This window comes from Lycium ferocissimum, chromosome 2 (assembly GCF_029784015.1).
Source record: "Lycium ferocissimum isolate CSIRO_LF1 chromosome 2, AGI_CSIRO_Lferr_CH_V1, whole genome shotgun sequence".
Lineage (NCBI taxonomy): Eukaryota > Viridiplantae > Streptophyta > Magnoliopsida > Solanales > Solanaceae > Lycium > Lycium ferocissimum.
Genome location: NC_081343.1, coordinates 63,350,566 through 63,363,670, shown reverse-complemented (window position 1 = coordinate 63,363,670; position 13,105 = coordinate 63,350,566). Strand labels below are relative to the sequence as shown.

Here is a 13,105-nt window from a genome sequence, read left to right as displayed (position 1 = left end):
CATTCCCACGTTACTCTTCTTGAATATGCTTTGATTTTTAGCATATCTTAGGCATGAGCTTCTGTTTTTTAGGCTTGTTCCCACAATCCACACGTCAGAGACGGATTCTAGAGGTGTTTAGCGGGTTCACCTAAACGTACACTATTTTCAATTGTAACTATGAATATGTATAAAAAGAATATACATACAATTGATCACAACCAAACTCAATTTCTCAAAAAGTTGGATTAACCTCTGTTGTATACACGTGCGCCCTAAGAAGAAACAAATAATTAGGGAAGATCGACAAGACTAACGAAGGCAGCCAGGAATGTTGAGTATCATTATAACCGTTTGAGTTACATAAGTAGTTGATGCATATACACATCTTTATTAATGCAACTATATATTATATTCATTACAATGGCACGCACTTAAGAGCACAAAATAAACTTATTACAGGCTTGATGAAACCACAATTAACAAAGACACACGAAAGTGATTCAATGGGGATAAATTTTGAAGTTAAAGGACTTAGTTAGCCAAGCCTTCCAGCCTCTTTTTCCATTCTGAGAAATCCCATGTGCCCGCCCTACTGTCATCAGTAGCTGTTTTTGCTTCTTACAGAGGATGAAATTCCTCACTCCTACTGATCCTATCAAGTCTGATGGTCCCAGAGCTGAAAATCAGTTCAGAAAAGGGGTTTTGTCAATGCCCAGAAAGCATTTATTTGTTGAATTGCAACCAACTCATCTATTGAAAGTTACGCTTTTATAATATCTTTAAAACGTCCTCTCACGTGCAAACCCCGTTTTTTGTTATTTGTCAAGCACATGGCGATGAAAAATTAACGTGGGACCTCTGATCTTCTCCAATACCATATTAAATTGTGATCTAAATACTTAACTTTCAGAGAAAATACGTTTTTATTAATTAAGTACTATCTTCAACATGATTAATGTATATATATATATGTAGTGTGGATGAAGCCTTTGTGTTGTGGATTCAACTAAATCAATATTTTCGATACCGTCATAAATTTACATGTATACCCCACTAAATTTTAACAAATTTTAAAGTTTTAAACTCATAATTCTGAAAGTAAGTGCTAAGAACTTTAACAATTGAATGTACTCCTGAATCCGCCTCAGTTGAGATTGAGAATTAAGAATTCGAGTTATGTGAATGATAATTAAGCAAGAACTACTATCAATCCTATTGAGTTAAAAAAAAAAAAAAAAAAAAAAGATTGAGAGCATGTAAGATATGTTATGTACGTACCATCAGCTCCAGAACTGGCTGAGTAAAGAAAGAAATCGTTGATATCATAACTCATAACTGGAAGCCGGCCCTCTCGACCATATTTTTTCAAAGCAGTCTCAACAACCTTAGCAACCTTATCATTCTCACTCACAACAAACCTTAATGGTCCAGCACTTCCCAATACATTAATCGTGATCAACAACCTACGACTATTCTCCTCCCGTTTCGACATCTTGATCTCCGAATATGATTTCATCAATTTTCTCTCCATCTATAGATCGTTTCGATCTTTTTATTTTTTATGATCTGAGCAAATGAAGCTACAAAGAAGGGTCAATTTCTATGAAAATTAATCTCAAGGGTCAAGGCCGATGCAACGATAGTACCAGGCAGAGCCAAAGGAGAGAAAAAGAAGAGAGGGCATCCAAATTTTGATGGGATGAACCATTCAAGGCCTGAGGACTTCTGAGAGAAAAAGAGAGGAACATGCCCGGTGGCATTCGATACTGAAAAGAAAATACGACCCAAAAGGAAAGGAGCGCCTTGCGGTACCAACGAGCCATGCCTCGGGGTGGCATTCGAGGAATAGGGTTACCATTTGTTCCGGCAGCCGTTGTCCGCGTCACCGTGGCTCCGTAGCCGTTGGCCCACATGGCCGTGATTCCGGCGGAGCCGTTGGTTCGCATAGCCGCCGCTCCGATGGACCATTTGATTCGTATATCCGTTGTTCCGTGTACCGTTTGTCCGTACGGCCGTTGCACGAGAGCCACGCGTCGCAGCGTCCCCGCCATGGTCAACTACCAACCTTGCGTGTGTCGACGCGCCGCCGTCCTAATCCCACCAAATCTGTTCAGAATTGTCCTTGTTGTGATTATTTTATTTATTTTCGCATTGTACGAGGCCCATGGAGGCAACACTATAAATAGAGGACATCCCCCTTTTTTGAGGGGGTTGGCACCTTTTATCTTCAAAAGAGTACCTACAAAAGAAGAACCTCATATATCATTTTCTCCTCCCATTCATCCATTCGGCCAAGGCTGTTTCCTTTTAATATTGTTGTTAATAACATGATACATTGTTCATGAGGTTTATATCTTTAGCTATCTTATTGGTGAGCCTTCAAGCCTCCACTTTCTTTCGTCTTATCAATCTCATGAACTAAGCACATATCCTACACCCGCGTATAAATTCAATTGATTATCCGATTTCGGGGTAAACAGTTTGGCGCCCACCGTGGGGCTAGGATAATAGTTCTTAGTCTTGACTCTTATTAAACTCATTTAAACCGTAACCCTTCTTTCGTCTCGTCAAAAACAAATCTATGGTCGACGTCGGCAATCCGGTCACATTAACAACACCGAAATTGTAGCGGAAAATGAGGGCGGCCGAACAACGGGGGGGCCGAACCTCGCCGACCCGAACCCCGTTGACTCGAGGGAGGGGCTCGATCGGCAAAACACCGTGGATCGTGAGAATGTCGCCTTCCGCTACCGATCCCCCGAGAACTCATAACTCCGTTACATTGTCTCGACCCAAGGCCGAAAGCGAGCCGGAGGCACCGAATGACGCATTAATTTGCGTCGATTTTCGAGATGTCACAGAACAAAGGGCGGCAATTGCGAGCAAGGAATGGCGATTGCCCTACAAGGCGGACAAGGGGAAGTCACGGAAAAGGCCAAGCGGCACAAAGGGAAAGCGGAAGAAACGAACAACGGTGGTCGAAAGCAACCGTTCGGGGCGGTTTCTTCCACCGAGGTCCTAAAAATGCTTCGAGACTTTGGCAAAACGGGTGGATTCGACCGAAAAGAAGGTCGAGACGTATAACTCTCGGGTGCGGATCGTATACGGGCTCCGCCGCGGAAGGGGCCGACCCGAAAAGACACATCCAAAGGCCTTTTCCACCAAGCGCGGCCCCGAAATCGATCCCAAAAGGTTCGTAATGCCCGACATCCGTAAATACGACGACAACCGACCCACACGAGCACGTGACCTCATGCTCGCGCCATAAAGGGCAATGATATGGAAGAAAACGAAATTGAATCGCATCGCCGAAAAGTTTGGGGAAACTCGTCAAAGGAGCGTTGACATGGTACGACCATCTACCCGAACACTCGATCACTTCGTTCGAAATGCGGGCCGACGCCGTGAAGGCGCATGCCGTGCCATCGGCGCAGCCCGTAAGGCCGACATCTTCCGGACACAAAAGGGACGATGAGTTACTAAGGGAGTTTGTCTCCCGGTTCCGCAGGGAACGGATGGAATTACCCCCGTGCCGAAGAATGGGCCGCACAAAGCCACGAAAGGGCTCAATATGCTAAGCTCGGTTGCCTCGGCCAAATCAAGGAAAACTTGCTAGAATACGAGGCCGTAACATGGGCCGATGTCCACAATCGATACGAGTCGAAGATTCGGGTAGAGGATGACCAACCCTCGAGCTCTCTCCGAAAAGTCAAAGATGAACGAAGCTTCGAGAAGCCGAGAAGGGTTACGAAGCAAAAATCCGAATCGGCTAAAGAAAGGTTTCGGCCATACTCGCACCGAGCGATCAAATCTCAAAACGGAAAAATCGAGGAAAGGCCCGAGCCACCCCTCCTGGCCGGGTAGCGTAGAATGGACACGCGCCCGCCGAATAACCGGCGGACCCTCGTTCAGAGCGAAACCGGAGTTCACCAACAATAAAGGTCCTCCGAGGATTTCGGAATACAACTTCAACGCGCACCCTCGGATCTTGTCTCGGCCGTCGGTCGTGTTTCGGATGTTCGGTGGCCAAAGCCGTTAAAGACAGATCCGGGGCAACGGGACCCGAGCATGGCTTGTGAATATCACGGAACCCACGGTCACAAAACTGAGGATTGCCGCCAGACAGAGAGAAGAGGTGGCCCGGTTGTTGAAAAACGGCCACCTCCAAGATTTATTGAGTGAACGAGCCAAAAGCCATTACAAGGAGAGAGAAGTTCATCGAAGGATCGAACCGGTCGAACACCAGCATGTGATCAATATGATAGTCGGGGGGAGTGACGCCCCTAGATGCCCGGTAATGAAACGGACTAAGATTTCCATCGTTCGGGAAAAGCGAACCCGGGACCATTTATCCGGAGCTTCCATCTCCTTCGACGACGCGGACGAAGAGGGCGTCATTCAACCACACAATGACGCATTGGTAATTTCTGTACTTATCTTTAAAACTATGGTTAAGCGTATCTTGATTGATCCGTAGTTCACCCAACATAATTCGATGGAGAGTGGTCGAACAAGCCAGATCGTTTATCGAATCGCACCGCAACCCGGTACTGGTTCAACATGGCGAGCGAAACCACAAAAGGGAGATCTCACCGCCCGCGAGCATCGAGGCCACCATTCAACAAACCCCGTTCTACGTGATCGAAGGGAATACGAAGTACAATGCATTATCGCGTACCTTGGATACATAGCACGAGGCGTGCCTTCAACATCGCATCAAATGCCGAAATTCCCCACCTTAGAGGGAGTGAAACCGTCCGCGAGAGCAACCCGCAAAGAAAGGAGATGTTCGCCGTGGAAGAAGAAGACCCCGCCCGAGGAACCGGCCGGGGGGGAAGGAGGGTGCAACCGACGCCCCCAAAGAATCAAAGAATATCGGGGAGGACCCGAGAGTACGAGAGGATGACTTCGGATGCCCCGATCTTTTGTCACGCCGATGACTCGACGCAACCAAGTCGACCATAGAAGAGCCGGAGCGCATCATCCCGTTCGAGTTCCTCCCGTACAAAGGTATACTCCGGGCACGGGCTTACCCCCGAGCTCGTGCACAAGTTAATTGAATTTCTTCGAGCTAACGCCGATTGCTTTGCACGGTCGCATATAGATATGCAGTATATCACTGCAAGTAGCTTCACACACAAGCTCGACTGACGGTAAGTTCTCCCGGAAGCCAGCGTAAAAGGAGGCCCATGTCTGAGTCAAAGCATGCCTTCATCAAGGACGAGGTAACAAAGCTTTTAAATATTGGTTCTATCCGGAGGCGAAATACCCGGATTGGTCAAGCAATGTGGTGGTGGTACCCAAAAAGGTAATAAATTTCGAATGTGTGTCGATTATAAAGATTTAAACAAGGCGTTCGAAAGATTCATTCCCGTTGCCGCACATCGATAGAATGATCGATGCTACGGCCGGACATGAAATGTTAAGTTTTCTCGACGCTTACTCCGGTATAACCAAATCCGGACGCACCCGAGGATCAAGAGAAAACGTCCTTCGTAACCCGATACGGGACTTATCGTTACAACGTCATGCCTTTCGACTAAAAAATGCCGGTGCAACTTACCAACGCCTAGTTAACGAAATGTTCGAACAACATAGGAAAACGATGGAAGTTTATATCGACGATATGGTTGTTAAGTCCCGGAAACAGAGGACCATTTAAAACATTTGCGTGAAACCTTCGATGTGCTCCAGATACAACATGAAGCTTAACCCGAGAAGTGCGCCGGGAGGAGGTCCGGCAAGTTTTGGGTTTACGGGTATCAAACCGGAATCGAAATCAACCCGGACAAAATCAAAGCCATCGAGGACATCGAGGTCGTGAACAACATAAAAGGGGTACAAAGGCTTACCGGGAGAATAGCGGCACTGAGTCGCTTCATATCAAGGTCCTCCGACAAGTGCCACCGTTTCTTCTCTTTGCTCCGAAAGAAGAACGACTTCGTGTGGACACCGGAGTGTCAAGAGGCTCTACGAGAGCTGAAAAGGTATTTGACCAGCCCCCGTCGTCGCACACACCGAAGGCCGACGAGCCGCTTTTCCTCTACCTAGCTGTCTCCGGAGTAGCGGTAAGTGGCGTTTTGGTCCGGGAGGAATCGTGCACGCAATTGCCTATTCTATTATGTGAGTGAACTTTGGGGATGCAAACCCGATACCCTCATTTGGAAAAATTGGCGTTAGATTGGTGCGCCTCCCGTAAAACTCAAACCTTATTTTCAATGCCACCCTATACGTGTTGTGACCACTTACCCTTTGAAGAATATCATGCATAAACCGAGCTGTCCGTAGGTTAACAAAATGGGCCGTAGAAATTAGCGGCTACGACATCGAGTATAAACCCCGAACGGCCATCAAATCCCAAGTCTTGGCCGACTTCGTAGCCGACTTTGCCCCAGCTTTAGTCCCCGAGGTCGAGAAGGAACTCCTACCGACTCGGGAAATACCACGGCATTTGGACTACATACGGACGGGCTCGAACCTTGTAGTTCCCGGCCGGGAATCGTCCTCAAAAGTCCGGCGGGGATATCATTCGACACGATTAGAACGCTAAATTAACTAACAATGAAGCCGAGTACGAGGCTATGATTGCAGTTTGAGCCGGCTCGAAGACGGGAGCCGAACTCATCGAGGCTCGACGCGACTCGCTTCTGGTCGCAAACCGTGTGAATGGTGTTTTCGAGGTTAAGGACGAACGGACGCAAAGGTACCTCGAGAAAGCCCGTGGTACTCCACCACTTAGAGAATGGACCGTACAAAGACATACCGAGGGAATGAACGTCGAGGCCGACGCCTTGGCAAATCTAGGATCATCGGTTAACGAGGAAGAGATCAACCTCGGTCGACAAGGCACTGACGAACACGGCCACAGACCGGCGAGCCGAAATATGCACGACGAGCTCGACTCGGGACCGGCGTAACAAGTACGTCGACTACTGCGCGACGGCAAGCTCCCGAGTGATCCAAAAGAATCGCGATCACCACGGACCAAGGCCGCGCGCTTTTGCTTAGCCGGGACGACCGCCGTATCGACGCTCCTTCCCGACCCCCGGCCAAATGTCCGGGGACCGGCGAAACCGAGTACGTGATAAGAGAGAGACACGAGGGAACCCCGCGCAACCACTCCGGCTCGTGCTTTTGGTTCGAAAACCAGTCGTGCCCGCTTATTACGGAATCGAACGGACGAGGACGCAAAAATTTTGTCCGGAAATGCGAGGGGCCGCGTACATGCCCCCCGACGATCCATCGGCCCGGAGCCGCCGCACTCGGTCATCTCACCATGGCCTTTAAGCGAGCCGGGGGGAACGGACATCGCGGTCCGCTACCCCAAGCACCGTAAGGCCCGTTTCATTCTCGTTTATGACCGACTATTTTTCTAAACGGGTCAAACACGTGCCTTCGAAAAGATAAGAGAGAAGGAAGTGATCGACTTCATACGGGATCACATCATCCGTTTCCGCATCCCCCGCCGAGATTTCAGGATAACGGCCGGTTTTGGATCAAGATCAAGAAAATTGTATCAACCCCGTATCACCCATGCGCGAACGGTTCCACGAATAAAACAATAATCCAAAGTCTAAGTACAACGTGTTGGAAAGCACGTACACGTGCCGCGGGCTTATAGACCACGTCCAAAACGAGCACTCACGGGGCCGAAGTTTTATCCCCGAAGGAACCGACTCTCCGTTTCGTATTCCACCGGGAGTCAAACGACGGGGCCACGGCCGTGAAACTCAACGACGAACTACGCGAATGCGCGATGTCTAAGTGAAAAACAAAGAATGGAAAGATACTACAACCGCAGATCCAAGCATTTCCGAGGGGGACTTAGTGCTTCGAAAGGTCACCTTACACACCAAAAACCCCAACGGTGGGAAGCCGGGGTCCGACCGGGGCGCCCGCATAGCGGTGTCCGATAACGGCAAAGGATCGTAAATCAATGGACGGCAACGGCTACGCAACAACCGGAACGTGGCTCATCTAAAGAAATACTATCGTAAGTCCCGTATTCTCTCATTAACCTTTCTCATTTTTCAGAAATCGAGAACGGATGGAAAATAGAATTCTAGGCTCGAAAACACGTGTCGCACTCTTTTCCTTAGTACGGTTTTGTCCCAAAAGGGTTTTCCGACAAGGTTTTTAACGAGGCAACAAGTACAACGTGTCCCGAACAACGAGTACGGGGCAAAACGAGCACTCACCCGAAGGAAAATAACAAAGACTCACCCGCCGAAGGCTCGGCCGCGCCGGGGGAGTACAGTGCCCACACCAACGACGACACCGATTAAAAGAACAGAAGATCCAAAGTTTGCTACGGCAAAATAAGGCCCGCCACCGCCATAGCCTCCAATGTAAGGACCAAACGATCATAACGAATCGTGTCCCATCCAAAATTTGCTACGGCAAAATAAGGCCCGGCCACCGGCCATAGCCTCCAATGTAAGGACCAAACGATCATAACGAATCGTGTCCCATCCAAAATTTGCTACGGCAAAATAAGGCCCGGCCACCGGCCATAGCCTCCAATGTAAGGACCAAACGATCATAATGAATCGTGTCCCATTTTTACTTGCTACGACAAAAGAAGAAAGAGTCAAAACTCGTACGTACAAACGATTTACAAAAATAAAGTTGTCAAAAGTCTATCAAAGTTAGCAACTTCCCGTTAAATTGTACTCTACAAAATAGCAAAGGCTACCGGCCAAATGCTCGATAAAACCCCAAACGGGGCTGACACTTTATTAGCCAAGGCTAAAAAGATACCGGCCCTAAAACAAAGCCGAAGTAAAATGTCGACTCTAGTAAAACGGCTCTCGGAATTCGGAGATGACCGAACTCTCGAAGAGTCGGGTAAAAAACCGAACAAGCATGATGAATCGGTGACCACGAGTCACCTTACCGTGAGAACGGACCAACAATCGCAGTAAAGATAATGACAAACATTCAAACGAAGAAGCTGGAAAGATACACTTTTCATTTATATACAACCGATGTTCTTTTACAATGAGAAAAAGAAGAATGAAAGTTCTACGAAAATGAAAATAAAAAAAGATAGATGCCAAAATAATGGCTCTACACTATCCTAAGATGGATGAGGAGGATGAATGTTCGGATTCGGTCCGCTCGAGTCATCCGACTCGACCCGAGAGCGCGGTTGGCCTTCTCCTCCATCCCTTTGGCTTCTAGTATCGGTGGCGGGAAGGTTCTCGAGGCCGTGCTCAACTTGCTCGAGCGCGAGGCGCCGAGATTTCCACTTCTCATACTCGGCAACAATAGCGGTGTGAGCCTCGGCCGCCCTCCACACTTCTCCATGCTTCCTCCAAATCGGCCGCCCTTGGCCGCTTTGGCCTCCGAGTGAGCCCGTTTCTTTCAAGGTCATCTTTGGCACGGTCGGCCGCACCCAACTTGGCCTTAAGGTCGTCATTGGCTTTATTCGCCCTTCGAGTTCCCCTAATACCCTCACATATCCGGGGCCCGCTCCCGCTCTTTCCTCCAAAATTCCCGCCGCGCTCATCGAACAAGCGCCCCTCGACTCGAGCCGCCGGCCCTCTCGGACAAGCTCGTAGCATCGGCCTTCACCGAGTCCGCTCTCCCCGAAGTCGGGAAACCGTGGCCTCGAGTTCGTCCAACCGCGTAGAGAATTGGGTTTTATCCCGCCAAGCGGCGATCTTGTCGCGCCTCGAGACTCCTAAGCTATAATCGGTCACGCGCGCGTGTCGCTTGCCAAACGACGGTTCTCCTCCTTAACCGCATCAAGCTCGGGGCGAAGATTGGCTAGCACGGCCACCCGCTCAACTCTCCTCCTTCGCCGGAGAAGGTGTTCGATATTTCTCCGTCTCCCGTCCCCGGGCATCGAGTCGGCCCGAGGTCGTCTATCTCGTGTCGGGCACGGATAAGGCCTCGTCGACCAAAGACCACACTCTGCAGATTAGACAAACCAAAGGACTTAGGCAAAAATGGGATGGCATTCTGAGAATAGAATGTACAAGGATGATTAAGCATCTTACCCGGTTGCCCGCGTGCATACCCTCGTTCATAAGGCACTGCCAAGTGACCCCGGTCATCTTGCGTTTGTCCGAATCCGAGACAAGGGGACGCAAATAGCTCGCAACGCCCACGGGGCGTGATAAGAAGCTAAAGTCTTCGGGGACGGTGACCACCGCCGATCGGGTCCTCCGAGGTTCCACGCCGGGCCGGGAAAACGTTCACCAAACCGTCCCCGGCACCGCATTCCGATGCTCTTCTGGCCGGCCTAGCCGACCCGGGAATAGAAGCGCGACCGGCCCGCCGTTTCACAAGAAGCGGGAGGAGTCCCCAAGAACATCTCTCGAAATCATCAACACGTCGAGCCGGGGTGGACGAACTTGGGGCGGCCTCGATGTTTTCGGGCGGCGCCGTGGCCCGTAGTCACGCAGCTCGAAGAGGGACGGCACCCACGGGGCGCCTCGGTATCCGGTTCTCCAACCACGCCACCGGCCTCGACGAACCGCTTCCCGGATCTTTTCCTTTGCAGGAGTATCCTCGAAGAGGTTTCACCCGAAATGTCGACAAAGTCAATCGACCGAAGAGGGACCGGTGAAAGTATTTCTTCCGCACCTCGACGGGGAGCGAGGGACCAACGGCCTTTCGCCGATAGAAGGAAGCGGGCCGGACGAGGCCGTCTCCTCCGGACGGGGCCACGTGCGGACCGAACCGACCCTCCGAATGACGATGTCGGCTCGCCTCCTCCCTCGAAGACCGGCAACTCGCGTGCCTTCTTCCTTTTCGAGTCGTCACCTTATCGGAGGACCTCTTTCTTTTGCAGATCATCGAGGATACGGGAAGAACCCGCCGTGTCAAACCCAGATGACGACGTAGGGTGGGCGGTTCCCGGTTCCGGCCTCGAGGCCACCGAGCCCTTGGGCAAACCTGAAAGGCGAAAATAATGGCAGAGATGGTGAATTCGAAGAGGCCACGGATAGTAAAGAATGCGATAAAACACTAAACAAGGATAAACGTGTTACCGTGGTTCTGCGCTACCCACCGACCACGAGACAGGTGGGCCCATGTCCGATTCTCGTAGGGGTACTGGCGGAGGAGAGCAGTAACCCATTCGCTCAAGTCACGATGACGGGAGGGACGTATCCGCTGGCCGTGTGAGAGCAAGGAGAAGGCAATGAGTCAACAAGATCAAAAAATGGATAAAAAATGACTAAGCGCATAAGGACGATTGCCCAAGGATCGAGCTTACGCTTATTGTTCCATTTCTCCGGGAAGGGCGTATAACCCAGGATGATGTCCTCGATTTTCACTCTGACATACCTCTCTAGCCAGCCCTATCCCGGGCCTCGTCCATCTTCGAGAAGAACGGGTTCCGCCGCGCTGACAAGTTTTATTACGCCGCCCGAAGACCCTCGGGGAGTATAAGCGTATCAAATGGCCCAACAGAACCCTTCTCGCCGTTGTTGGCTAAAACCGGAGACACGCAACGACCCTCCAAACGATCGACCGATCCGCGCTAAAGTCACACCGTAGGTTCGCACATATCAAGGATGACCGGATCAATCCGAGATCGATTTGAGGGTAAAAGTAAGTGTATACGAACAAGAACCCTTCTCTGCGATCGTTGACCGATTCATCCGGCCCGTGCAAAACCCCACGGGCGGGTATCCCATCCGCAGCCGGCCCGACTACTTCGAGTTTTTCCTAACCGACATGAGGATATCGCTCACATCGTATCCCCTATCCGAGACCGTGGGACGGCTTGTCGACCTCGAGGTCTTTGTTAAAATTGAATTTGGCCGGAATAATATCCGAAACCGCGAGCTCGATTCTAGCCGGGATGCCGACCGATCCCGTGATGACATCGCTGAGCTTCGTGGGAAGTAGACTCGACATATCGAAAATACGAAAGGGGGAAGGGTTGGAAAGAAAAAGGAAGTGGAGAAACTTGTGTCTCGTAAACAACGAAACAAATAGCCGCCGCCGAACCAAAGCAAATGGCAAAAGCAGCTTTTTGCACTAATTTCGAGGGGCTCATGATTCAAACAACAAGTCGAATGCAACTCGTTAGCAATTTATGGGAATGTAAAGGAATATGGAGAGAAGGGGAAGTCAAGAGAAGAAAGAGCGTGAAAATGGCAAAATGAATGGGTGACGGGCCTTATATAGACGAGAAAGAGGAACGGTTACCGAGGTGACCAATCGCATAACGCCGCGTGTCCCCATCATTAACGAGAGGCGACGTGCGAACGTGCAAAAGGCGGTTGGCGCAGGCGTTACGTGGTCATTTCCCGCCAAAATTTAAAGATAAGAACGAGCCGCCGAGTCACCGGTTTCTAGTTATTCACTCCCCGTTACCCCGATGGATCAGCATAACGAGGAGTGAGGGGCTATCTGTATACGGTAAATACCGGACACAACGTAAAACCGAAGCAATGAGGACCGAGAGAAAGAAGAGAGGAACATGCCTGGTGGCATTCGAGCTAAACCGGGGGAGCGCCTGCACCGGAGCTGAGTAGGGTTACCATTTGTTCCGGTGTAGCCGTTGGTCCGCGTCACCGTGGCTCCGGTGTAGCTGTTGGCCCACATGGCCGTGATTCCGGTGGAGCCGTTGGTTCGCATAGCCGCTGCTCCGATGGACCATTTGATTCGTATATCCGTTGTTCCGGTGTACCGTTTGGTCCGGTACGGCCGTTGCACGAGAGCCACGCGTCAGTAGCGTCCTGCCATGGTCAACTACCAACCTTGCGTGTGTCGACGAGCGCCGCGCCTAATCCCACCAAATATGTTCGTAATTGTCCTTGTTGTGATTATTTTATTTATTTTTCGCATTGTACGAGGCCCATGGAGGCAACACTATAAATAGAGGACATCCCCTTTTTTGGGGGGTTGGCACCTTTATCTTCAAAAGAGTACCTACAAAAGAAGAACCTCATATATCATTTTCTCCTCCCACTCATCCATTCGCTAAGGTCGTTTCCTTTAATATTGTTGTTAATAACATGATACATTGTTCATGAGGTTTATATCTTTAGCTATCTTATTGGTGAGCCTTCAAGCCTCCACTTTCTTTCGTCTTATCAATCTCATGAACTAAGCACATATCCTACACCCGCGTATAAATTCAATTGATTATCCGATTTCG

At 49.9% G+C, this 13,105-nt stretch overlaps 1 protein-coding gene across 1 annotated transcript; it reads right to left on the bottom strand.

Moving 5' to 3' along the window:
• Positions 1-292: 292 nt before the first annotated feature.
• LOC132048303 (uncharacterized protein At4g22758-like) lies at positions 293-1,697 on the bottom strand. The gene is made up of 2 exons (XM_059439209.1): positions 1,261-1,697; positions 293-658 (listed from the first exon to the last, which is right to left on the bottom strand). The coding sequence occupies exons 1-2, from the start codon at positions 1,511-1,513 to the stop codon at positions 483-485; spliced, it is 429 nt and encodes a 142-aa protein (XP_059295192.1). The 5' UTR covers positions 1,514-1,697; the 3' UTR covers positions 293-482.
• Positions 1,698-13,105: the final 11,408 nt, after the last annotated feature.

Bases quoted from the DNA above. Each gene is read 5' to 3' on its own strand.
- LOC132048303 (XM_059439209.1), bottom strand. From the start codon at position 1,513: ATGGAGAGAAAATTGATGAAATCATATTCGGAGATCAAGATGTCGAAA. The intron at 659-1,260 runs GTACGTACATAA...ACTGATTTTCAG, and splicing joins AGCCAGTTCTGGAGCTGATG to CTCTGGGACCATCAGACTTG.